At 43.6% G+C, this 23,866-nt stretch overlaps 1 protein-coding gene across 12 annotated transcripts in view; it reads left to right on the forward strand.

The window, feature by feature from the left end:
- Positions 1-23,866, forward strand: part of LOC146517776 (dedicator of cytokinesis protein 3-like) — a 313,061-nt gene that overhangs the window by 281,038 nt on the left and 8,157 nt on the right. For 6 of the 12 annotated variants that reach the window (XM_085160372.1, XM_085160380.1, XM_085160373.1 and 3 more), the window contains 28 exons: positions 2,347-2,493; positions 4,081-4,179; positions 4,268-4,362; positions 4,446-4,521; positions 5,113-5,213; positions 6,854-6,912; positions 6,990-7,138; positions 7,230-7,315; positions 7,474-7,500; positions 9,392-9,487; positions 9,912-9,972; positions 11,540-11,633; positions 11,716-11,864; positions 13,661-13,747; positions 13,855-13,959; positions 14,429-14,570; positions 14,701-14,867; positions 16,437-16,523; positions 16,656-16,835; positions 17,190-17,273; positions 18,856-18,972; positions 19,281-19,411; positions 20,428-20,572; positions 20,754-20,835; positions 20,925-21,043; positions 21,378-21,465; positions 21,570-21,689; positions 23,744-23,829. In XM_085160372.1, the coding sequence (XP_085016498.1) occupies positions 2,347-2,493; positions 4,081-4,179; positions 4,268-4,362; positions 4,446-4,521; positions 5,113-5,213; positions 6,854-6,912; positions 6,990-7,138; positions 7,230-7,315; positions 7,474-7,500; positions 9,392-9,487; positions 9,912-9,972; positions 11,540-11,633; positions 11,716-11,864; positions 13,661-13,747; positions 13,855-13,959; positions 14,429-14,570; positions 14,701-14,867; positions 16,437-16,523; positions 16,656-16,835; positions 17,190-17,273; positions 18,856-18,972; positions 19,281-19,411; positions 20,428-20,572; positions 20,754-20,835; positions 20,925-21,043; positions 21,378-21,465; positions 21,570-21,689; positions 23,744-23,829 (2,979 nt within the window). The remainder of the gene's footprint in view (positions 1-2,346; positions 2,494-4,080; positions 4,180-4,267; positions 4,363-4,445; positions 4,522-5,112; positions 5,214-6,853; positions 6,913-6,989; positions 7,139-7,229; positions 7,316-7,473; positions 7,501-9,391; positions 9,488-9,911; positions 9,973-11,539; positions 11,634-11,715; positions 11,865-13,660; positions 13,748-13,854; positions 13,960-14,428; positions 14,571-14,700; positions 14,868-16,436; positions 16,524-16,655; positions 16,836-17,189; positions 17,274-18,855; positions 18,973-19,280; positions 19,412-20,427; positions 20,573-20,753; positions 20,836-20,924; positions 21,044-21,377; positions 21,466-21,569; positions 21,690-23,743; positions 23,830-23,866) is intronic. The other 6 variants (XM_085160374.1, XM_085160381.1, XM_085160376.1 and 3 more) reach the window with 5 other exon arrangements.

Genomic DNA, 23,866 nt, shown 5'->3' on the forward strand with positions numbered 1-23,866 from the left:
ATCGTTGATCAACAGCAGCGTCAGAGTGGATGTGTTGGGGAAGTCTTTACACTCTTAGTTTGCATTAAGAGTTCTGACAGCTCACAGGAAGAAGCTGTTCTTTAGTCTGTTGGTTTTGCACCTGATGGATCTGAACCTTTTCCAGAGGGCAGGATGTTGAAGGGTGGTGGTTAGGGTGGAGGTGGTCCTTTATAACTGCTCTGGCTCTGGAGAGACATCTTGAGCTGGCAAGTCCAGGGAGGAGAGTGGACAGCTGATCACCTTCTCTGCAGGTCTGATGACCCTCTGTAGTCTCTTCCTGTCAGCTGTTGTGCAACCAGCGTACCACACAGGATAGTGAGAACCCTCAAGAAATGGAGGCGCTGCTGGGCTTTCTTCACTAGGGCTGATGTGTTTGTGGACCAGCATAGGTCCTCAGGTATGTGGGTGCCGAGGAACTTAAAGGAGGACACCCTCTCCACATAGTCACCATCTATGGAGAGGGGAGGGGGATCAGTTCTTGTTTTGCAGAAGTCCATGACCAGTTCCTTGGTTTTCTTGGTGTTTAGGGTGAGGTTATTGTAGTTACACCATTCTGCCAGTCGCTGGGCCTCATCCCTGCAGGCGGTGTCATCATCGTTGGTGATGAAGCACATCAGAGTGGTGTCGTCTGCAAAGTTGATGATGATGTTGCAGGGATGCGTGGGGGTGCAGTCACCAAAGATGATGCTTAAGAAAATATAGAATATAGTTCATCTTTCAGAAGTTTTATCAGGTAAAGTTGCTCACGCTGCTGCGACGATGATTTACTTTAACTCCTAATTATCATCTGTGGCTGAAGTATAATTAATAAAAGATCATCAGAAAGAAAATGCAGAGCAAATGCAGTAATGGAGACGTTACCAAGAAAGTTAGAATAAAACCAGCACTTCATTTATTAAATGTTTACATGATAAAAAGTTTCACAGGAGGACAAAAACTGCCAAATCTAACAGGAACTTTGTTGTTAAAGTAGTGAAACGTTCATTCATAGTTCCCCTGCAGGCCAAACAAACCGCTCTTCTCTTCTGAGGCGTTGCTTTTGGTGCACTGAAGTCTCTGAAGTATTTGGACACTTTCATCTGATCTGAACTGAAACTGAAATTCGTGAGTGTAACGGAGCGAAGGTGATGTTTTTCACAGTGGTTGTTTAAAGGAAGGAAACCTTCCTCCAAACGGACAGAGCAGTGGAGCCGCCAAGGGAAAGCACACGAATTAAAACTGTATAATTAAAATATAATTTATTATATTTAAAGAGTTAAAAATGTAAAATGAATTAAAACAACCCTGGCCAGGGGACAACACAATAAAAAATCAATAAAACACAACATTAAAAGTCCAGTGGCGTCCGCCACGATATAAGAGTCACTAAGAATTAAAAATCCAGTGGAGCTGTGCAGGAGGGGAACCCGGCGGCGTCCTCGCCTTCCTCTCCACGTTCTGCGCCCCGGTGCGCTAAAGAAGGGAGGCAGCGGCAGTTACTACTCTTTTAGGCAGCTTTCATTCATTAAAAGGGGAAAGTCAAGAGACTTACCCCGGGCGGGCAGAGCTCCTAACTCTGCCCGCCGCTTCTTTGTAACTGCCAATCGGCACCGGCCCGTCTCGTCGCCTCCAATTCCCTGCAGACGCGTACTCTGGCCTCCTGTTGCTGCAGCAGTTGGACCGCTCGCTCTGCGTCTCTGGTTGCCGGCGCTGTATCCTCCTCTCCTGACGCCAAGCTCCACCAGCCCCCCGGGCTTGCAGGCGCCGCCGCCTGCCAGTCTCTCAAACCTCCTTCCCAAGCAGTCTTGCCAACTCCTCAAGCCTCTTTTTTGTGGTCTGCCAGGCCCTCTTATTGGCCTCTGGGACCTCCCAGGTGTGATTAGGTTTGTAATCAGGTAGGGGCGGAGTCTTTCCAGGACAAGTCACCAAATAAATACCATAAAAACATGCAGTAAAACTCATAAAAAACAAACCAGTGTACAATATTAAAATATTAAAAAAGGTAAAACACGGCAAAACATGCATAGTAAAAAACCCTAGAAACTTGTCCCTTTCCACCCCGTGACATGAGCACCAGTGAAAAACCAGTGTTTATTTCCATTACGTACTGTGGATGTTTAGTGTTGCAGTGAGCCTTCAGTCAGGTTTGTCCTCTGAGGAGCAGGAATGTGTGAGACACAGCTGCAGCAAAGCACCTAAAACCTTCAAAATTCATTATTGGATACTAACCCGTATAAAAGTACATGAAACACGCAGAGAGCAGCCGTCCTTATTTCTCTGCTCTGGTTTCCTTTCCTTTATGTCTCCTTTCCTTCACTCCTCTTTCCTTGTCGTCTCTTCTTCCAGGACACATCGGTGCAGGAGGAGGTGGAGATGATGGTGGAGTCCCTGTTGGACGTCCTCCTGCAAAGCCTGCTGTCAATCATGAGCAAGAGCCAATCGCAGGAGGCGGTAAGGGGTCAACGCTGTCCGCAGTGCACCGCTGAGATCACTGTTAGTAACTAACAATATGACTACTACTACGTCACCTCATCCACCCTGCATCCATCTGACTGTCTGTCTGCTGTAGGGCAGGGCAATATTATATTCATGTTATAGCTTTGTTGTCCCTTCATACTGCCATACAGTTACATGATGGGAACAAAATAAGAGACGGGAGATCTGAGAGAAGCGAAAAGTGTTAAAATAAAAATGAAAACTGTTGGTTTTGTCAATATTGCCCTCTCCTACTCCATCATCATCATCACTGACCCATCCTGCTGTTACGTCTCTTTGTGCATGCGTTAAAGAACTTCCATCTTTATTTGTATTACTGTGCAGAACGATAAATCACAGATGTGTGAATCTGAGTCGTCTGGGTTCATTTGTGTTTTGTAAATTTGATGCATTTTTATTGACTGTTCACCTTCATTTACATTCATTTCATCTTTGGCTCAGTCTCAGTCTGCTCATCTCCTGCCCTCCTGCTTAACAAGGAAGAATAGAATAAATAAAGCAATGAATAAAAATAAGAAAAAAAGAGTCCAAAGAAGTGTTTACAAACAATTTTTGTTAATATTATATTTATGGGCAGCACGGTGGTTAGCACTGTTGCCGCACAGCAAGAAGGTCCTGAGTTCAATTCCACCATCAATTCCACTCCAAACTTTCTGTGTGGAGTTTGCATGTTCTCCCCGTGTTTGCGTGGGTTCCCTCCGGGTACTCCGGCTTCCTCCCACCGTCCAAAGACATGCAGCTTGTGGGGATAGGTTAGTTGGAAAATCCAAATTGCCACTAGGTGTGAATGTGCGAGTGAATGTGAGTGCGAATGGTTGTCTGTCCCTGTGTGTTGGCCCTGCGACAGACTGCCGACCTGTCCAGGGTGTACCCCGCCTCTCGCCCTATGACAGCTGGGATAGGCTCCAGCGTCCCCCGCGACCCTGAAAAGGATAAGCAGTAGCGAATGGATGGATGGATGGATTATATTTATGTCATTATAAACGATAAATTGATAGTTAAAGTTAAAATTTTTCTAGAAACTATAATTCATCATGTTAAAAACGTTCTTGCAACTTTATAGTTTATGTCATTCTTTGGTGTAATGCAGTTTATGCAGCATTGGTGTCGACGCGACAGAAAGATTTTGAGTTTTTATTTTGGATCAGCTGCTTCGTTCTCCGTCGTTCCTCCTCCCAGATGGAGGCGCCGGGTTTCCTGCAGGGTCTCACTTCGGCAGACTACAATCTTTCTTTATCCAGATTAGGTGGTGATAAAAACTAGATTCAAACACGAATCCATCCTCTGAACTTCAGCATTTTAATGCAGTAGATCAACACAGAAGTTTGATGAAGTTTGCGTGAGTGAGAATTATTTAGAAAGAAGTGAACTTGTATTTCCTCGTGTCATGTGTGTAGCGCTGCAGATTTATCTTTACACGAAGGCTGGAAAAAGTTACTGAAACATAAAGTCGTGGCAGCAGATAGGCTAATAAAGAGGAGTCAGTTTGGGAAAGAGCCCGACTCATCCTGGTGCATCACCTCACTGTTGACTCCTTCGTGTTTCCCTGCACTTACATGACTGTGCCCTGCTTCCTGTTGGCAGGGCGAGTACGTGTCCTGCCTCTTGTCGCTTCTCCGGCAGATGACAGATATCCACTTCCAGCACCTGATGGAAAACTTTCAGAGCAAAGATGAGCTGAAGGTACAGCAGTCCCGACTCACTGTGAAACATTACAACAGGGAGAGGTTTTATTTTTAATTCACGCTCTCGTCTCTTTCCCTCCGCTCAGGAGTTTCTGCTGAAGATTATGTGTGTGTTTAGAAACCTGATGAAGCTCAGCATCTTCCCCCGAGACTGGAACATCATGAGACTCCTCACCAGCAAGTAAGACACCAACTTACCTACAGGCTGGAAATACACGAGCGTTGGAGTAAATATCAAAGCAATGCATGTGTGTGTTTGTGCAGCATCATCCTGACCACAGTGCAGTACCTCTCTCCTGCTCTGCACAAGAACTTTACAGAAGCCGACTTTGACTTTAAGGTAACGTCTACTTTATCATTTACCTTTAACTCTTAGTTTAGTCTTTGTTTCTTAGTTAAATTCTTAATTTATTGTTACATCTGTTAGACCCTTTTTTATTTAACTGCAATTTTTTTACTGTAAATTTTATAAATCTTGTCAGTTTCTGTAGTTTAGTTTAATGGTCGGGCATTGCACTACATGTCGTACTGTGTATGATTATGTGTGTGACAAATAAAATTTTGAGTTTGAACTTAATGTCACCCTGTCAGGTTCACACAAACCACAGTGACTGATAACAGTGGAAACGACCACAAAGCTGCCGTCCTCCCCTCTCTTTGAGTCTCCTCACTACTAACACTAATGTTGTTTTTCTAAATCATGAATATAATTCAGATTATTTCTTTTCTATCGTCACTATTTTGTGGTTTCATGAAACAAAGCTCCAAACACTGTTAGACTGAACTGAAGGCGCTGATTTACTGAGACTGAAACAGACGTGAGGCAGAAGTTTTGTAAAATGTCAACTTAATAACTTCATTATGTAAAAACTGACGGGTGCAAAGAGTGAGGGCTGTGGCGTTAGCAATGTGTGTGTGTGTGTGTGTGCAGGTGTGGAATTCCTACTTCAGCCTGGCGGTGCTCTACATCAACCAGCCCAGTTTACAGTTGGAAAATTTGAGTCCTGCTAAGAGGAAGAAGGTCTTAGACAAGTAAGGACACACACACACACACATGCACACACACAATTCAATTCAATTTTATTTATATAGCGCCAAATCACAACAAAAGTCGCCTCAAGGCGCTTCATAGATACAGAGAAAAGCCCAACAATCATATGACCCCCTATGAGCAGCACTTTGGCGACAGTGGGAAGGAAAAACTCCCTTTTAACAGGAAGAAACCTCCAGCAGAACCAGGCTCAGGGAGGGGCGGGGCCATCTGCTGTGATTGGTTGGGGTGAGAGAAGGAAGACAGGATAAAGACATGCTGTGGAAGAGAGACAGAGGTTAATAACAGATAACAGTTAATAACAGCTCCATCAGACAGGATGTAATGACAAATTTGACCTTTGACTGAAGGGTAAAAGATATTTTTTTTATGTTCTTTTGCTTTTGTAAGAAAACAAAATTCTTTCAGTTCATTCATTCAGTTTTTATGTTTATGTCAGTCAACCAAAATCATTTTAAATACCTAGTTTTCATTTTTTAATTCACTGTAATAACTGTAAACTTGACACATCCTGCTATGTTCCCATTATCATAAAGACTGACAGATTAAAGGAAAAAACAGTAGTGCCTGCTGTGTTGGTTTGGGTCCACATCGCCGTGTTTCACATTGATGAGTATGTGAGGGTTAGATCCCTGTCATCAGTGGGTGGTTGCATGGACAGACACTACACTGCAAAGGTAAGAGCTGCACATGCAGGCTCGAAGGAGACTAAGTTGGTCATTTGTTGGGTTTTTGTGGACGATCGAATGAAGCTGAGCTGTGGCAGCAGACGCTTGTTTGTTATCATGACCAAGCCAGCGAGGACCTCTAATTTTAATTCAGTTCAATTTTATTTATATAGCACACAATCACAACAACAGCTGCCCCACGGTGCTGTTTGTTTCACTGATGTCATTGTCATTAAAATGCACCACACTGTGGATGTTCTTGGTGAAACATTTCCTGATGTTAGCAGTCCAGGATGGTAACACCATAATCCACAGTGCCTGAAGTCTGACAACAATATGAACGATGTGCTGCGACAAGATTTTCCTCTGTTGGAGATTTTGTCCTCCAAACATCTTTTCTGTTCTGTACGTGGCAACACACACATTCATACAGATGTTGGATGTTAACTGCTGGGAAAATGCTGAGAGCCAGTTTTCTTCTTTGAAGCATCCAAACATGCCAACTTACTTTATCAGTCCTGCAGAAAAACATTTAATCCAGGAAAAGCTTATTTCCCTTCTCCATTAGCTCTTTCCTCAAAATATTTCCAGGAACCGCAGCGTCTCCTCGGGCTCTGGAAGTCCCTCCACTTTTCATTTTCACTTTCCAAGAATTGTCAGAATTAGAGCAAAACTAGGCTGGTGCATATTAAGACTCATATGAGGGAGTCGAGATTAAAATACATTTTACTCTGTTTCTTTCTAAATGTGTATTTTTGCTGTTAAATTGTTTCAATGTGGTCAGAAAGTGAACAGCTTGAGTCATCGGAAAACTAATAAGAAAACTAATTTAAACGATAAAATTCAATTTACCACTTCAAACAAATATAACAGCTGTTACTGAGTCAGAGTCAGTAATACAGAGACTGTTTGATCCGATAAGTAAAGTGACTGAAGATCTGATCTGTTTGCAGATACGGTGACATGCGAGTGATGATGACCTACGAGCTTTTCAGCATGTGGCAGAATCTGGGTACGATCCTCTCGTCGGGTTTAAACTGTTGCGTCTGACTTAAGTTTGACTGATTAAATGTTTGAAACGTGTTTCAGGTGAGAATAAGATCCACTTCATTCCCGGGATGATTGGTCCGTTCCTGGGAGTGACGCTGGTCCCGCAGGTGGAGGTGCGAAACATCATGATCCCGATTTTCCATGACATGATGGACTGGGAGCAGCGCAAGAATGGGAACTTCAAACAGGTACGGGAGCGCACGCTCAGCTGTACAGAGGCTGTTCAGGTCGGTCATAGAAAAGCAGAGGAAGTCAGAGCGTTTGTGTACGTGCGTGCAGGTGGAGGCTGAGCTGATCGACAAGCTGGACAGTTTGGTGTCGGAGGGGAAAGGAGACGAGAACTACAGGGAGCTCTTCGGTTTGCTGTGAGGAACGCAGACTTTGACTTCCTCGTGTTTGTTTTTAACCTGGAGTGAATCCCTCTGCCCCGCTGCTCTTTTCTCTCTTTGATAACAGAAATTAACTCTCAGTTTTCTACTCTAACACTCTCTTTGTGTGTTTGCTTTGTCTGCTGCGGGACTAGAACCCAGCTGTTTGGGCCTTACCCCAGGTATGACACTCCCTGCACATGGGCAGATATACGCTGCTAACATTGACTGTTCTTATCTGCTAACCTGACATTGTTGTGAGTCTGTCGGGCCTTCAGTGAAGCCTTTGTTAACTCCCTGATGGAGAAGTTTGTAGCAATGATGGCTCACAACACAGGACAAAAACTTTACACTAAAACACGAAACATCAGATTTGGCTTCATTTATTGCTTTTGTTGAACTTTTTGACGTCCTTTTTAAAGTAGAACATTGTCGACACACTTTCACATGTGCTTACACTAGGGCTGCCACGATTAGACGACTAGTCACGATTACGTCGACTATCAAAATCGTCGACGACTGATTTAATAGTCGACGCGTCGTTTAAAGCTTTGTAAGATCACAAAAGACGCAGCAATAAGTAGTAGGATTTAAGAGTGTAATAACGGACTGAAACAGAAGATGGCAGCACTGCATGTACAAGGATGCCAGCTGCCGTTAAACCCCGAAGAAGAAGAAGCTGTGTCCCAGAATTCATAGCGCAGCCCAGCTCAGTTTACAACAATGGCGGCAGCTAGTTAGTTTTAATATTACTCTTATTATTCTTTCTGGGTCACAAAATAAACGTTTAACATATTTTCAGGCGAGAATGTAGCTGTGTAAACCTCAAATATCTGCTCAGTTTATCAAGACACCACATATTTTCAAAAGCGCTCCGATGTTTTCGGAGCTCTGTTACCCACTAGCTCGATAGCTGGCCGGGGGCTAGGCTAACTAGAGCCGTGAGAACACCGGACTCCCGGTGTCATGCCAAATTAGGTATCCCCGACAGAATTTGTTTCCCCTGCGTCGGGAGCACACGCTGGACTGTCCAAATCACAGACAAACAGTATCCCGCATTGTTGATTTTTAGTTTACAAACACTTCTTATAATGACTAATTACTCCTGACATTTTTGAGATGTTAGCTCTTTATACAACGAAGTTATAGTGGGATACAAATAATATCAGGCTGATCCTGCCACAATTTGTTCCCCCTGTGTAAATCACGGACAAACAGTATCCCACATTGCTGATTTTTCGTTCACAAACACTTCTTATTGTGACGCATTACTCCTGAAACTTTGGAGGATTTAGCTCTTTATATAGTAAAGTTATAGGAGAATAAAAATAGTTATCAGCCAAAACGTTAATGGTTTGTTAAAATAATCCCATCTGATACCCGTGAGCAATAAATATATAATTATATAATATTGTAACCCTCAAACTGAATGGTAATGTAATGATACAAATTTTTCACTTTTTCACAAAATGAAAACATCAGTACTTCCTGTGTGCTCCCAGCACAGGGGAAACAAATTCTGTCGGGGATACCTACTTTGGCACAACACCGGCAAATCGTTTTCAAACCTACCGCTGTCTTTTGCTACTCAGATTAAATATATATAAGTCACTTAGATAACTTTAAAATGTTATTGTTTGGCTTTTTTTAGTATTTTATTTGTTCCTGAGTAAATCGGTTTGGCTGAGATTAAAGAGATGCTCGAGAATATCCTCCAGTGTCCTGTTATATTTTAGATAGCAAGGAGCAGACAGCTGAGTTTATTAAACTCCACCGAAACAATCTGCAAATTTCATTACAATGTAATAAACTATCATCTTGTCTTTATTTTTAGTTAGCACATACCTTAAACACTTAAAGCTGTAAGCTAATGATAGTTATATAAGAGCAGATGCTGCTGGTGCAATAATCTGTAGTTTTACGTTCAATGGATGATGATCTGATTAGTCGACTATCAAAATAATCGTTTGTGGCAGCTCTAGCTTACACACAGTATGTCCAGAGGCATGTGGTGGGTTTGTCCCCACAGTTTAAACTGTTTCCAGTGTGTAATTTGTTGCGTGCTTCTTGCAGCCTGCTGGAGAAGATCGAGCAGGAGACGTGGAGAGAGACGGGCATCTCCTTCGTTACCTCCGTCACACGACTGATGGAGCGACTGCTCGACTACCGGTACAGTAAAGCCTTTGTATTCATAGGACATGAATGATTCTGTGGTAGTTTATGCTCACTGATCTGTGATAATTATGCTCCATAAGTCATAGAAGGTTTGTTTTTGTTGTTATGCTTTTGAAATATCTTTAAACACTATGAGACCCAGGTCATATACGGGGCCATCATATAAAAGTCTTTGTCTGTAGAATACCAGCACTTAGTCACGTCCCCTGCAGTATCTATATTCATATCCGTCTTCAAAAACAGTCTTCTTGTTGTTTGCAAACTTGTTGGGCATCTCGTGACGTCTATCATGGGAAAAAGTGTCTTGTAGCTTGGGCTAAATGAGAACACCCACCCAAGTTAACAAAAGCGGAGGTTCATAAGTAAGTGTGGAAGGTTTAAGTTTGAATTTTTATAAACTTGGTTTCATTTTTTTCAGGGACTGTATGAAGGGAGATGAAACAGAAAACAAGAAGATTGGCTGCACAGTTAACCTCCTGGTAAGACCTTTAAATCAGCGACATCACTAAAATACTGAGTTCAGAAAGTGTTCACTTTTATTGTCTGTGAAGGTTCTCAGTCATCCAGGCCATCGTAGTCTAAGGAGCTTGGAAAGAAAAGTGTCTGGACTTCTTTAAGTTGCTTGAAGACGTTTCATCCGAGAAGCTTCTTCAGTCCCAGATTTAAGGCCTATGGGAGTGACCCCGCAAGAGGGTCATGGACCCCCTATTGATCCTCTACACGAGGATCACTCCTCTTTCAAACCATCTGTCCTCTCTGTCCAGAATGTGAACATTGGCATCCTCGAGAGAGTGACCTTTGACCTTTATGTGCAGATGGACAGCCCGTCGAGTTTTGTCCCGTCGAAGTGGCTCTCCTATTTTGTGATCAGACCTCTGCATTGGAGAGCCCAAACAGTCACTTCATAAACATGGCTGCTCTTGGAGACGCCCCGATGGGGCTGAAATCTGGGACTCTGCACCAGCTGTTCTTAGAACTAAAGAAGCTTCTTGGATGAAGGTGAAACGTCTTCAAGAAAACTTAAACAAGTCCAGACACTTTTCTTTCCAAGCTGCTTCACATTTATTAAACCGTCCAGGTCTAAATAAACAGCCTTCAAGAATAATTCTCATGTTTTCCACATTCAGTTGGTCTACACTTGATCCTTTACAAACTAACAAACCAACAAAAAACTAACATATAAGTTTGGTACAGTATGCCATAATAGGTCTATGAAAATGATGAAGATGATTCAGACTAGGGCTGTTGGATATAACGATATATATCAGATGACAATATAAAAACGTCTATCGTTTCATTTTACGCTATCGTTTGTTTCGTGGTGTCGCAAAATAAACTGTTTACGGCAATATTTTTTCATCATCTTGATGGTCGCTGTAGTGGCTATATTAATTTCTTAAAGTTCTCTCTTTCTCTTATATTTAATATAACCACACTACTGACAGACAAGCGCTTGTTTTTATGTGTTGTCGTTAGCAACAACGACGGTAAAACCACTGCGTGTCCGCTTGTTTATGTTCCACATAAAGCTTTCACAATAAAGCTCAAGATCCTGTTGAGACTTTTCAAAATAAACTGAATCACATGAAAGAGCAGATTATTTACGATGAGAAGTAAAAAAAGACGCCAGGTGCTAGAAAATAATCCTTAAACTCAAACGTTAGAACAGGCTTTTCCCCGCAGCACGCCGTGTAATAAATACTCACAAAGAAAACGGCGCCGTTACAACTTATGTCTAAAAATGTATCGTTTCATGCATCGGTTAAAACACTCGACTCCAGCTACATGACGCGCAGCTGGAAACACTTCACGCAAGTCGAGCTGCCAGAGATTCACAGAATTTACAGAAAATGTTAAATTTTTGTGATTTATATCGTTATCGGACGATAGAATTCTTATATCGGGATATGAGATTTTGGTCATATCGCACAGCCCTAATTCAGACCTTGGGCTATCGAGTGGGTATTTGCAGCGTTTGGCATCCCAGGTTTAAATCAGTGCATAAACACAGGAAGTGCATTGATTGTCTGTTTTGTTTCTTCTCAGAACTTCTACAAGTCAGAGATCAACAAGGAGGAGATGTACATCCGCTACATCCACAAACTGTGTGACATGCATCTGCAGGCGGAGAACTACACAGGTACAGCAGAATCAGTCACTCACGAGCAGAACGTGTGACAAACGCCAGGCTGACGCTCTCTGGGCTCCGTGTTTGTCTGCAGAGGCCGCGTTCACCCTGCTGTTATACTGGGAGCTGCTGCACTGGGACGAGCGTCCTCTGAAGGAGTTCCTGCATTATCCTGCTCAGACCGAGTGGCACCGCAAGGAGGGACTCTGCAGGAAAGTCATCCACTACTTCAACAAGGGGAAGGTGAGGGCGTGACACGGTTAGCGTGGGCTTTAGAGGTCACGAGCTGCTTCATTAATGGTGTATGTATGTATGCAGCATTTCGGTAGTCTTACTGATGGCTTACAGCTTAACATGAGTTTTAAAAGGTGATTTATAAATATGTCATTTTAATCATTTTATTGACTAATGAAATATTTTTTTTAACAAAAGAGAAATGAAGCTGAGCTCAGCTGTTCTCTGCCACCCACAGTAGGCCTCACTCTCATCCTAATGTGCCGTCTGCTGTAAAGTCTCACTGACATATCTGCTGTTTCCACCTGTGCAACACCCACATTATCCACTAGAGGGCTCTTTGGGCCATCCTGCAAAAATTGTGAACGCAGCTCAGTTTTATACACATTTTTATAAAGTAACTGTAATAAACCGTTTCAAACGTGAGTCGACTGAGTGATCAGTTTAATTGAATTTATTTATAAAGCGCCAAACCCAGCAACAGCAGCCTCTGTGGGCTTTTTTCTTCTCTAATTGAAATTCAGTCACCTTCTATCAGTCCTACATGCACATGTAAAGTTGTCAGGTTGCTTGTATTGCATCAATCCTTCTCTACGAGACATCATCACCTATTTTATCCACAGATTTGTTTTAACCACCTTCACCTCTCGCCCGGAGCTTCTGATTCTCTGTATTAAACTTTTATATTAGGAGCTGCACCTTCACACTATGTTACACTTTCTTGTAACATATAAAGAGAATTCTGCAAATGAACTGTCCAAAGCTAAGCTTACATGAGCAGTGAACTAAAATCATGCATCTGATTTGCACATGAAACGACTTCTTCCTTAAAACTTCCTCACACAGACTGTTTACAGTTTGCTAGCTCACGGCTCTTGGAGAAGCTCGCGGCTCTCCAACGGGAGATTGAGAGACCAGTGTCCGACTGTTAGAACAACTTTGAAATTCATATGAGCTGTTCGCACTAAAGTAAAAAGCACCATCACTTCATGTGGAGACCCTTTCGGCGCCAGCTGTGGTCTCGAGGCTGTAGCTGAACAACAACACCCTGATAACGACTGTGTTTAGTCTGTTCCTTCCCACTCCATGCAAGGCCACCTGGGTTGGCTGGAAGACTGTTTACTTAGCCTGGCAGGGCGAAGGACACTGTCTCAGCTGAACTCTGGACACACACACAGACATATATACACATGTACACACAGATATACACTCATCCCCCCTCCCCCTCCAAACGCTTATTCCCCTCCGATGCTGACGGTGGATCAAGGAGACCAGCGCACAGGCTGCAGGCCCGGATGCACCGTCTACACTGGCTGTCTCACCCTTCACCGCCCCTGTTGCTTGTCATGTGTTTCTTTGGTGTATTAAGAGTTTTTTCATGTGCTCTGTGCACATTTTTTTCTCCTTATCTTTCCTCACGTGGTGCATTTTTCCATTGTTAGACCTCTCTGACTTGTCTTCCCCGTGTGATGGTTTTGTGTAATGTATGTATGGTCGGAGGGAAAGATGGCGCCGTTATTGCGTGCAATAGGTCGGCAGCCTTGTGAAATTTCCCCTTGTGGGACTAATAAAGGTATGTTATCTTATCTAACACCGGGGTGTCAGTCTTGGTTTTACAAGGTGCAGCAACTACTTTCATATTAGACACTTGCTGCGTCTTCACACTCTACATACTGACCCCGTGCTTAATAAAGTGTTATCTGGTAACCAATCAGCTCGCTGCAGTTAAAGGCAGTTCGTTAGTTGTTGTGTTGTTGCTTCAAACATCAGCGCCTCCATGGTTTTGTGTGTTTGTGTGTCCTCAGTGTTGGGAGTACGGCATTCCTCTGTGCAGGGAGCTGGCCTTCCAGTACGAATCCCTGTATGACTACCAAAGTCTCAGCTGGATACGGGTGAGCCTCAACAACACTTACATCAAGAATCTCTTAGATCTTTAATATGATAAGGAAATATTAATTATCAGATCTCACAATCTTCCCCCCGCGACCTTTACCTGCAGAAAATGGAGGCGGCCTATTACGACAACATCATGGAGCAGCAGCGCCTGGAGCCCGAGTTCTTCAGGGTCGGCTTCTACGGCAGGAAGTTCCCTTTCTTCCTCAGAGTGAGTGATGTCACTGTGCAGCATTTACACTGCACGTTAACTTTATTTGAAGTTGAGTAATTTTCCATTAGAAAATAAAGTGAAAGCCTTAATGGTTTCACTTCTCACAGAAGAAGACAAACGCCGACCAGTAAAAAAGCTTTTAAAACCTTATTTTGGGGCAAAGTGAGCAAACTCTCTGAGGATATTTCGATGGCTGCAGGGTGGATAGACTTGTTTCTAGAAGGACTTTGGTCAAGCTAGTAATTGACTGTAGATGAGCTGCCACCTCTGAACTCAATGACCCAGCAGCTGTTATGAAGCGAGAAGTGAACATGTTTACGGCTGCTGTAGAGCATTTTGGGATCCAGCCTCTAGTGGTCATTACAGGAACTGCAGGTTTTGTTACTTAAGAGGTGGCTTCAAGATTTCTGCTTTAAAAAATGAACATCTTAATCTTTTCTGTTCGTTTTTGATTCATTCCCTCTAGAACAAAGAGTTTGTCTGCCGTGGTCATGACTACGAAAGGTTAGAAGCCTTCCAGCAAAGGATGCTGGGAGAATTCCCGCAAGCCATCGCAATGCAGCACCCCAATCAACCGGACGAGGCCATCCTGCAGTGCGATGCACAGTGTATCCTTCAGCAGCAGAGCTGATGTTCATCCAAAGACTGCTCGATTTAAATATTAATCCACGCCTGACGTCCATGGAAACGTTTTGTTTGCTGTGTTATCGGTTATATCTTTGACCTCCCTCCTCTCAGACCTCCAGATCTACGCAGTAACGCCGGTGCCGGACAGCGTGACCGTCCTGCAGATGGACCGAGTACCGGACCGCATTAAGAGTTTCTATCGAGTGAACAACGTCCGCCGCTTCCGTTACGACCGGCCCTTCCACAAAGGCCCCAAAGATCGAGACAATGAGTTCAAAGTGAGACAGGAAGTGCTTTTTCCTCTTATTCTTTTATTAGATACTCAATGAATCAGCTTAACACACTTACTTACTACAACCCAGCTGAACCTGCCTTTGTTTATATTCTTATGAATGACACGCGATTTACAATATGAAATAAAACAGCATTTATATCCAGTGACTCGTTACAAAAACCTTTTTTACCTTGTTTATCCAAGTTTTACATTTAAGTTCCTTCCTGTGAAATTTATCTGACATCTTCCTCGTCTGTCATTTCCATCCCTGACAGTCGAGACATCACACAGTGTGATCGTTTCTCCTTCATCCTTCCTCGTGATTCAGCAGCTTACAGCATCAAACACTCTGCGACTCCCTCACATCGTCGTGGAGGGTTTTTATCCGCCTCTTTTTTACAGCGTTGCTTCAGTTCATTAAAATCTGCCTGGTGTTTTTTTCTGAAGCTCTCTGAAAATTCAGCCAGCATGGCTCATTTTGGCTGAAGTTTAGATGATTAATAAGCCGGTTTCTCAACACTAATTAGCAGAGGTGGGACCAAGTCATTGTTTTGCAAGTCTCAAGTCTTTATCCTCAAGTCATAGTAAAGTCACAAGTCTGAAACTTTGAATTTCAAGTCCTTTCGAGTCTTTAAAAAAAAAAGAAGCATGTTGCAGTTATATGCTAAATATGTAAATATTAGACCATGTGATTTTTAAATCTGTGTTTTTCTCAACACATGACAAAATAGTGAACTTAGAAAATATACACAAATTGTGAAAACTGCACCTCTATAAAATGCAGCTCAATTAAACTTCGCTCCAAGAAGAATTTTCACCAACAGTTCAGAGATAAGCTGCATGTTATTCTTAGATGTGCTTGTAGGACCAGCTTTAAAATAGCATGACAAAAATATCATACACATTAAAGTTAGTTGACATCACAAAGTTAGAAGAAGTCATGATCTCATCGTAGCAAAAGAGAAGCACCACCTATTGTTCTTTATGCAACTTCAACTGTCAGACAAAGTTGGAAGTTGTTCCATCTCTGTCTGTGATTCTCTACTTGCATGTTTTGCATATTGCATTTCGTTTTTTTGTTGACTACTTCATAGTTTATGTACCTGAAAAAAAAAACTCCTTGCAGCATTTTTGAGCGTTTTTTTTTTTCTTCTTAAAAAAATCTGGTTAATTTGATTGGCTGTGCTACAGCTCACACACACATACGTACGGAGTGTGGTTTGAATAAATAAATGAATGAATGAATTGAATTAATGGTGCACACTTTCTATATAATATGTGTGTTAAATTTTAGATTTGGGGTGAAATATCAAGTCTTTTCAAGTAAACCGGTTCAAGTCCAATTCAAGTCCCAGGTCATTGGTGTAAAAGTCCAAGTCAAGTCACAAGTCTTAGAACATTTTTTCAAGTCAAGTCTAAAGTCATAAAATTAATGACTCGAGTCCAAGTCATGTGACTCGAGTCCACACCTCTGCTAATTAGTGATATTTCAGGAGATTTCGATGGCTGCTGATGTTACATCAAACCTTCTGAAGTCTGGACTGTTTGTCTCACTGCTTGTTGTGTTTTTCAGAGTCTGTGGATAGAAAGGACGACTCTGATCCTCACCCACCCTCTGCCCGGGATTTCCCGCTGGTTTGAGGTGGAGAAGAGAGAGCTGGTGAGCACATGAAAGAGATCTGTAAAGATAACCAGGATCCATAAACTCACAACAATCTATTATGATATATTCTACTAAGTAATCTGAGCGTCTCTCACTTTGACTCCTCGTCTCTCTGCGTCTCTCTCTCAGGTGGAGGTGAGCCCGTTAGAAAACGCCATCTCTGTGGTGGAGAATAAGAACCAGGAGCTGCGGACTTTGATCAGCCAGTACCAACACAAGCAGCTGCACAGCAACATCAACCTGCTCAGCATGACGCTGAACGGGGTCATCGACGCTGCTGTTAACGGAGGCATCGCCAGATACCAAGAGGTCAGACAAACAGTGAACTTCATGTCATCGGCCTGCGCGAGGCTGAGTCACAGCAGTAAAATCTTACAGCGCATCACAGTGGGCAGTTTTATAGGCAGGTGAAGGAGGTTATTTTATCCACTCAGACCGTTTTCTCATAGCATCACAAACACTCCAGAATGCACTAACCTCAGTGATATGTTAGAGTTTCCTTTTATAAACAAAACTACAGAACATGTATTTTAATACAAAGCACAGCAGTTTGTCAGCCGTGGGCATAATCTCTCTGAATCTGTGTGAATAAAATATGTATAAAATGGACTAAAAATGTTCATTTCTATGAGGTTTCACTTTGCTTTTTTCCTTCGTTTGCAGGCTTTCTTTGATAAGGAGTATATCACGAGTCACCCTGAAGACACTGAGAAGATCACACAGCTTAAAGACCTGATGCAGGAGCAGGTGAGATGTCGTTTGCTGACGTTCCTGCAGAGCTTTAATAACACAGCTCTGCCTTTTTGTCCTGAGATGCCAAGTAAGTAAGTAAAGTTTATTTATTAAGTGCTTTTCATAGACAGGTAGTCACAAAGCGCTGCACACAGAGATTAAAATAAACAGTACGATAAATAGCAAAATGCACAATATACACAATATAGAGTTTAAATGTAAATTAAAAATATAAAAATGTAAAAAGCGTTGGTAAACAGAAAGCTTGTCTAAACAGTAAAGTTTTTAACTGTTTTTTAAAGGATTCCACAGAGTCAACCAAACGTAGTTGTAGAGGTCGACTGTTCCACAGCCTTGGTGCCACAGACTGAAAGGCTCCGCCCCCTTTCGTCTTCAGACGTGTTCTGGGAGCAACCAACAAACTCTGAGTCTGTGAGCGGAGACGGCGAGCAGTAGTGCATTTTGTGAGAAGCTTGGATAAATAATCTGGGGCCATTTAGTGCTCTGTACGTTAAAACAATAATTTTAAAACGAATTCTAAAATCTATTGGGAGCCAATGTAAAGAACAGGTCAGTGATGTGAGCTCGCTCGCTAGAACGAGTTAGTAGTCTGGCTGCTGCGTTTTGTATAGCTTGGAGGCGAGAAAGAGATGATTTATCCAAGCTGGTAATCAGGGAATTACAATAATCTAAACGCGATGATACAAATGCATGGACAATTTTTTCCAGTTCAGCTGAGGAGACCATATGTTGCAGTTTAGAAATATTCCTTAAATGAAAGAAACAGGAAGGAGACAGAGATTTTAGTAGACCAAGTTGGCTCCATATACTCAAATTAAAGCTCTATATGTGCTTCCACTGAAGCTGTAAGTGTGTTCAGATAGAACCATGTGGAGAATTTGATCTTTAGCGTGAGACAAATGTCACGATGACCAGATTGAAGAAAAACCTCAGAATCCTGTAATAGTTGAATCTATAGTTTTTGTTTTCATCTGCATGCAGACGTTATCATTCACGCTTTCACTGAACTGAAGGAAAGAAAATGACCATTAACAACAACTCTTTGTTTTTTATAGTGTATCTGTTTCCAAAATAACAATGTTTACGTTTAATCAGGATATTTCATTGATACAAAACAAGAAAGAAATGAGTGATTAGCCCCATGGCCATTAATAGTCAGTGGGCTGTCAGGCTGTGATGTGCCGCTCTTTTTCAAAACAAACTTTCACATGTCGTTAATATTTTTGGCAACAATACTTTTGACTATATTTGATATAAAGACTAAAAATGTATTTTATATTACAAAATGTCCCAAAAGCTACTAAACAGGTTTGGTGAATCTTTGATTATATCAAGTTTCTGATAGGAGGAGATGCCCCCTAACCTCGCCCCCTCTACCATGTCAGATTATTTCGATCCAGTAGAAAAACATTTGTTGACATGAAGCAGGCAAAAGTTGCGCAGGTGAAACACGTGCATTACGTTTTGTCTGTAGACCAACGTGAGCAGCGACCTCGTCTTCATTCTTTCTCATACTAACAGGCTTCTTGTGTGAGATCTCATCCGCTGATGTTTTTAAAAACTGGTTTTCACACAGGTTCACATCCTGGGAGTCGGTCTGGCTGTGCACGAGAAGCTGGTGCACCCAGAAATGCGTCCCCTGCACAAGAAGCTGATCGATCAGTTCCAGATGATGAGGAGCAGCCTCTGCCATGTGAGCACACGAAATAATATAATATCACAACCTCAGGGGTACAAATACGTACGCGGAGCTGTTGTTCAGATGTAGCTCATGGACCAAAATGAACGAGTGTAGAAGAAGATTCATTACATGCTGGAAGGATGGATGGATTAGTTTCTTCTTCAAAGAGGATGTTAACGTGCGCCAAGCTTAGAGACGACGTCACTGCAAAGAATCTCTTTGAACATTTCACCTCTGTTCATAATTTTACCTTTACCTTTCCAACCAGTGATTCTTCTGTCTGTGTGTACGCCCGAGGGCAGTGTGAATATTCAGAGCAGTGCTTCTATGTGTCTCTGCAGGGTCTGCCTGGTTTAGACAAGTCCGGTTCAGGGCCCAACACACCCAGAGGAATCCTGGCCACTCACGGCCCCATGAGCCCCGAGAGCTTCAAACTGATGCACCGACACAGGTCAGCAACACGCAGAGACTTTTTAAATTTCCTGTTAGACTCTCCTGCTTTAATCTTATTCAGCAACACTCCTCAGTCTGCACCATGTCATCAAAACCTCATTCAGGGTATCTAAACATGTTGAAAAGGTTTTAAAAAATCCTCAAAGTCAGTTTCCTCTAAGTCTGCATGGAGGGTCGGTCAGAGGGGCACGGACCAAGAGAGACAAAGCAGCCTCCACCCTTCCCTCTAAAGCTGTCACTGCCCTTCTAAATACAGGAAAGAAAAGATATCAAATCATATTCACCGAGTTTAGCTCCACTCCTTGGATTGGGTCTGCGGCCCAACCAGGCAAAGAGGAGCCTCACTGGAATAAGAGATCACCGACGGGTGGTTTGGGAGCGCTTCATGTCCCCATAAAGAGGCGTGTGAGGTGGCTCGGTCGAGTGAGGTCTGGGCATCACTCCAGGTTCTGCCCTGGTCGTCTCCACATCTTCTGCTGTGCTTCGTTGCATTTGATAGTTGGAAGTGTTACTGTAAACATATAAAGCAGAAAAGAAATCACTAATAATCCTCGTTAATTACTTTCATCTTATTCTTAAAGGAAACTGTTAAATTAAATGTGGTGAACGCGGCAGAAACCATCCTTCACAGTCAGCACACTTCTGCTCACTGGCTTCACCTCCATCTGTTGATCACCGGCTGTGTCTCATTAATGATCTTTGACAAGTTCCTCGCAGCATCTCTGCTGTCCTCTGCTCACATCGCACTTTCTGAAAATCTGCCATTTTCTCTTTCTCTCCTTCACCGACACCACCCTGATCGTGCTTCCTGCATGCTCATGGCTGACCATCGCTCTCATTCTCACCGCATCACCTCACGCATGCCGGCTGTTTGGCTTTTGCTTCTTTTTTGGTTTGGCCTTCCTTCCTTCCTTTTCTTCTACCTGGAATTTCCCTCTTCTCCCCCCGCCCTCTTTCTCTTTACCCTCCCTGTTTCCTCTCCTCTTTTTTCCTCCTTTCGTTCCCTCCTCCCAGTCCCATAGCTGTTCTGACTCCTGTGCGCAACTCCTCCTCCTCTCTCTCCTCTCACAACTCCAGCGAGATGGGAAACGTTGGCAATCTGCTGATCCTGGCTGACGGCATGGTAGTGGAACACCCCGAGGACTTCTACCGCATGCAGGTCAGTGAAAAACGTGATTCGCAGAGAGGAAATGCACGTGTTGCAAGGAACAAGAAACACTCCATATATCACATATGAATACAAAACACTGTAATATTATCACGTCCAGCTTTTTGTGCACAGCTGAGCATCGCTGCTCGAATACCTCACATTATTCTAATCTATATGTACAATACTGCAGGCGAGCCTGTCCTCCTCCAGTCTTAGCTCCACCCACTCTGCTCCTTCTCAGATGATAAACTCCGCTCCCTCAACCATCAGAGGTGAGCATGGAAGATTTTTAAAACTATATTTAGCTGATATTTTGTATTCTTTCAGACATTTCTCACTTCTGTAATCTGTCTGTCTGCAGTCGGCTCGCCATCTCTGCCTGACAAATACAGACACAACAGAGAGATGCTGATGCTGCTGCCGCCGCACAGAGAGAGGCCGAGCAGCGCGATGTACACCAACATCACAGACAATGGACAGGTAACTGAACGACAGCAGTGACAGTTGTCTGACGAATCTGATTTATTAGAAGTTGCAGGTACGTCACATGCAGAGGGTAAAGTGGGATTTGACAGGTGAGGAAACTGGAAGCTCTTGTTTTGTGCACAAAGATTAGTTTTCTTTGTGCTGGACTGTGATCAGCTGACCTGTGATGCTGCAGGTGCTTTTCATGGCTTCAACCTACCTTCAAATATTCTTTTAAATATTTTCAAATGCAATCATGTTCAGTTCTTTACTGAGCTGAAGACGGATTAAAGTCTGATTCAGGTGATTGCTGTGGTCCTCTCTAACGAGCTCATGGTCTCCTCCTCAGCCACCAAACTTCCAGCGGGCTTTGTTCCACCAGGTGATCGGTCCATGCAAACCCTGCAGCGACCCAAACCTCTCTGTGGCTGAGAAAGGTCGGCACACACACACACACACACACACACTACAGAATATTTCTGTAAAACTCATCTATTAATCTTCTCCACTCCACCCGTCTCCACCCGTCTCCACCCGGCAGTCCTGACCACTCCCAGTAGTTGGAGTTTGGACAGCGGTACCAGAGAAGCCCTCCCTTTCCTTTCCTCCCACGTTGGCAGCGTCATGGCACCACCTGTTCCACCACGCAACCTGCCTCAAGGTACGAAACTGTGTGTGTGCATGTGTGTGTGTGTGTGTATTGTGCACTGATTTCCCACCAAGCATAAACCAAACTTTGCCAGATGCTGTCATGCGCCGCGGCGCACGTGCACAAAAGGATCCAAACGCAGACTCAAGCGCTAGCAGAAAATGACACTTTATTATAACAACAAAAGGCGACCCGGGAAAACCAAAGGAGCAAAACGAGGAAGTAAAAAACAACAATGATGCGAGGAAGCCGGAATCGGGGCCGTGGGAGGCTGCAACAGAAAGGGGAGAAGATTACTAGGGAGCCGGGAAGCGGAGGAAACATCAAAACTGAGTTAGACCAGTTGGCTTACGATTAGAGCGGGACCGTGGGAGCTCGGGAGGGAAGTCCGTGAGAAGGGAATCCGTGGAAGTAGTGGATGGGCCAGATGATGTACCGGGTGATCCAACTGAGCAGGAGGACAGGCAGGTGGCAGACGCTGAACGCCGGATCGAAACCTAGACACAAGTAGGCAGATTTAACGCAGCTCCAACAAGATATGAATGCAACGCTTTCGCGGGAGTCTAGTTACCACAGAGAGGTGATTAACGGACTGGCGTGGAGCATCTGTCAGCGCCGGATTAAGTAGCTCTTCAGGTAATCACCCCGATGGAGAGCAGGTGTGCCGGTGATGGCCCAGCCTGGGGGTGTGGCTACCCGCGCATCACACATTCCACACACAGGACCACGGACCATGACAGATGCTGAAGCGCTAAATCTTTTTATGTCATTCTCTTACATCTAAAACCGTCTGAAACATGAAAGGACTTCCTCTTTATCGCCTCAGTGGATTTGAACCTTTTACTGTGAAACAATAATCCTAAAAACAGCTGAGCTGCAACCCAGGGAGAACCACACATGCAGAGCTGGATGATCATGACCACCAAGAGAATGTACCGTTTGTCCCCCTCACACACAGCTCACAGCTACAGAGAAACACTTCAGTGTTAGACTTACAGAATTAATATCTAATGTAGACAATGTTTACTAGATATTTACTAAACTCCACTTTTTAACCAAGTTTGGACATGAAGTCATGCGACTGAACGCCTTTAGCCTAGAAAGTGTCATCCGTGGACGCCTGCTGGGTTTTTGTTGTGCGAGAGCGAAACGTTGATTCTTGTGCATCGTTGTGTGTGTCGGTTTTTGTGTGTGGGGGATCCCCACAGGTTCCCCTGCAGTGTGTTTGTGTGGGGGACTCTGTAACGTTTTCCTGGCTGTGGAACTGAATCTGTTTTTTAAGCACCGGGTCAGAAGACATGACTGTTTTCTGAGCAGAATTCAGGGGAGATTCATCTCCTCTGTCATGTTCAATGGTTGTACCTCTGTTCTTCATTCCTGACCTCTGTCAGATCTCCATGATCCCTGTGTATCTAATGGTGGGTCTCGGTGCAGCCTCTGAGTTCGTCTTCTGTCTGAAAACAACTGTTTTAGCTTTTTTCCCCCTTTAAGCAAGCTGTGCTTTGATTGGCTGAGAAAGTATTAACAGAATAGTGCTGGGCCTCTCCTCTCCGTGACCTCTATGATCGGGGATTCAAAGCAGCTCTGCTTTTCATTCAGGAGTATTTGTGACGATGCAGTTTTGCAAATCGCATTATTCAAACCTTTGAGTCCCAAGAGTGAAAGTTCAGGTACATGAAGTGTTTATGAAGCGTTTGGTGGTTCCTGTAACCTCACAGGAGACGTCTGCACAGCTCGAAGCACAGAGAGAAAGAAAGGAAGCGTTTTCTGAACTTTGGTTAATTTGATCTCGTTTTCACTGCAGACACACACAGACACACACTACATACCACTGCAATCAAACAACTTAAATGCTATCATGCTCCCCTCCTCCACACACTCCTCCAACTCCCCCTTTTCCTGTTTTAACCCCACCCACCTGCCTGTACTTTCTTGTTCTCCACTATCTGACCTTCGTTCCCCCTTGCCCCTCCTCCCACCTCCTCTTCCTCCTCCTCTCTGGTCTGAAATGTGTGTGAGTGTGTGCGAGTTTCTCTCAGTCAGTCCTGCTGTGTCTCCCCCTGTAGGGCAACACCTGTCGATGCACTTTGACGCTTTCCACCACCAGGTCAGCGACCTCCCTCCAGCTCTCCCCGCGCGCTCTTTAAGAAAGGTACCCTTCTCCTCCTCTTCCTCCTCCTCCTCCTCCT

The sequence above is a fragment of the Neolamprologus multifasciatus genome, chromosome 5, assembly GCF_963576455.1.
Source record: "Neolamprologus multifasciatus chromosome 5, fNeoMul1.2, whole genome shotgun sequence".
NCBI classification, from domain to species: Eukaryota; Metazoa; Chordata; class Actinopteri; order Cichliformes; family Cichlidae; genus Neolamprologus; species Neolamprologus multifasciatus.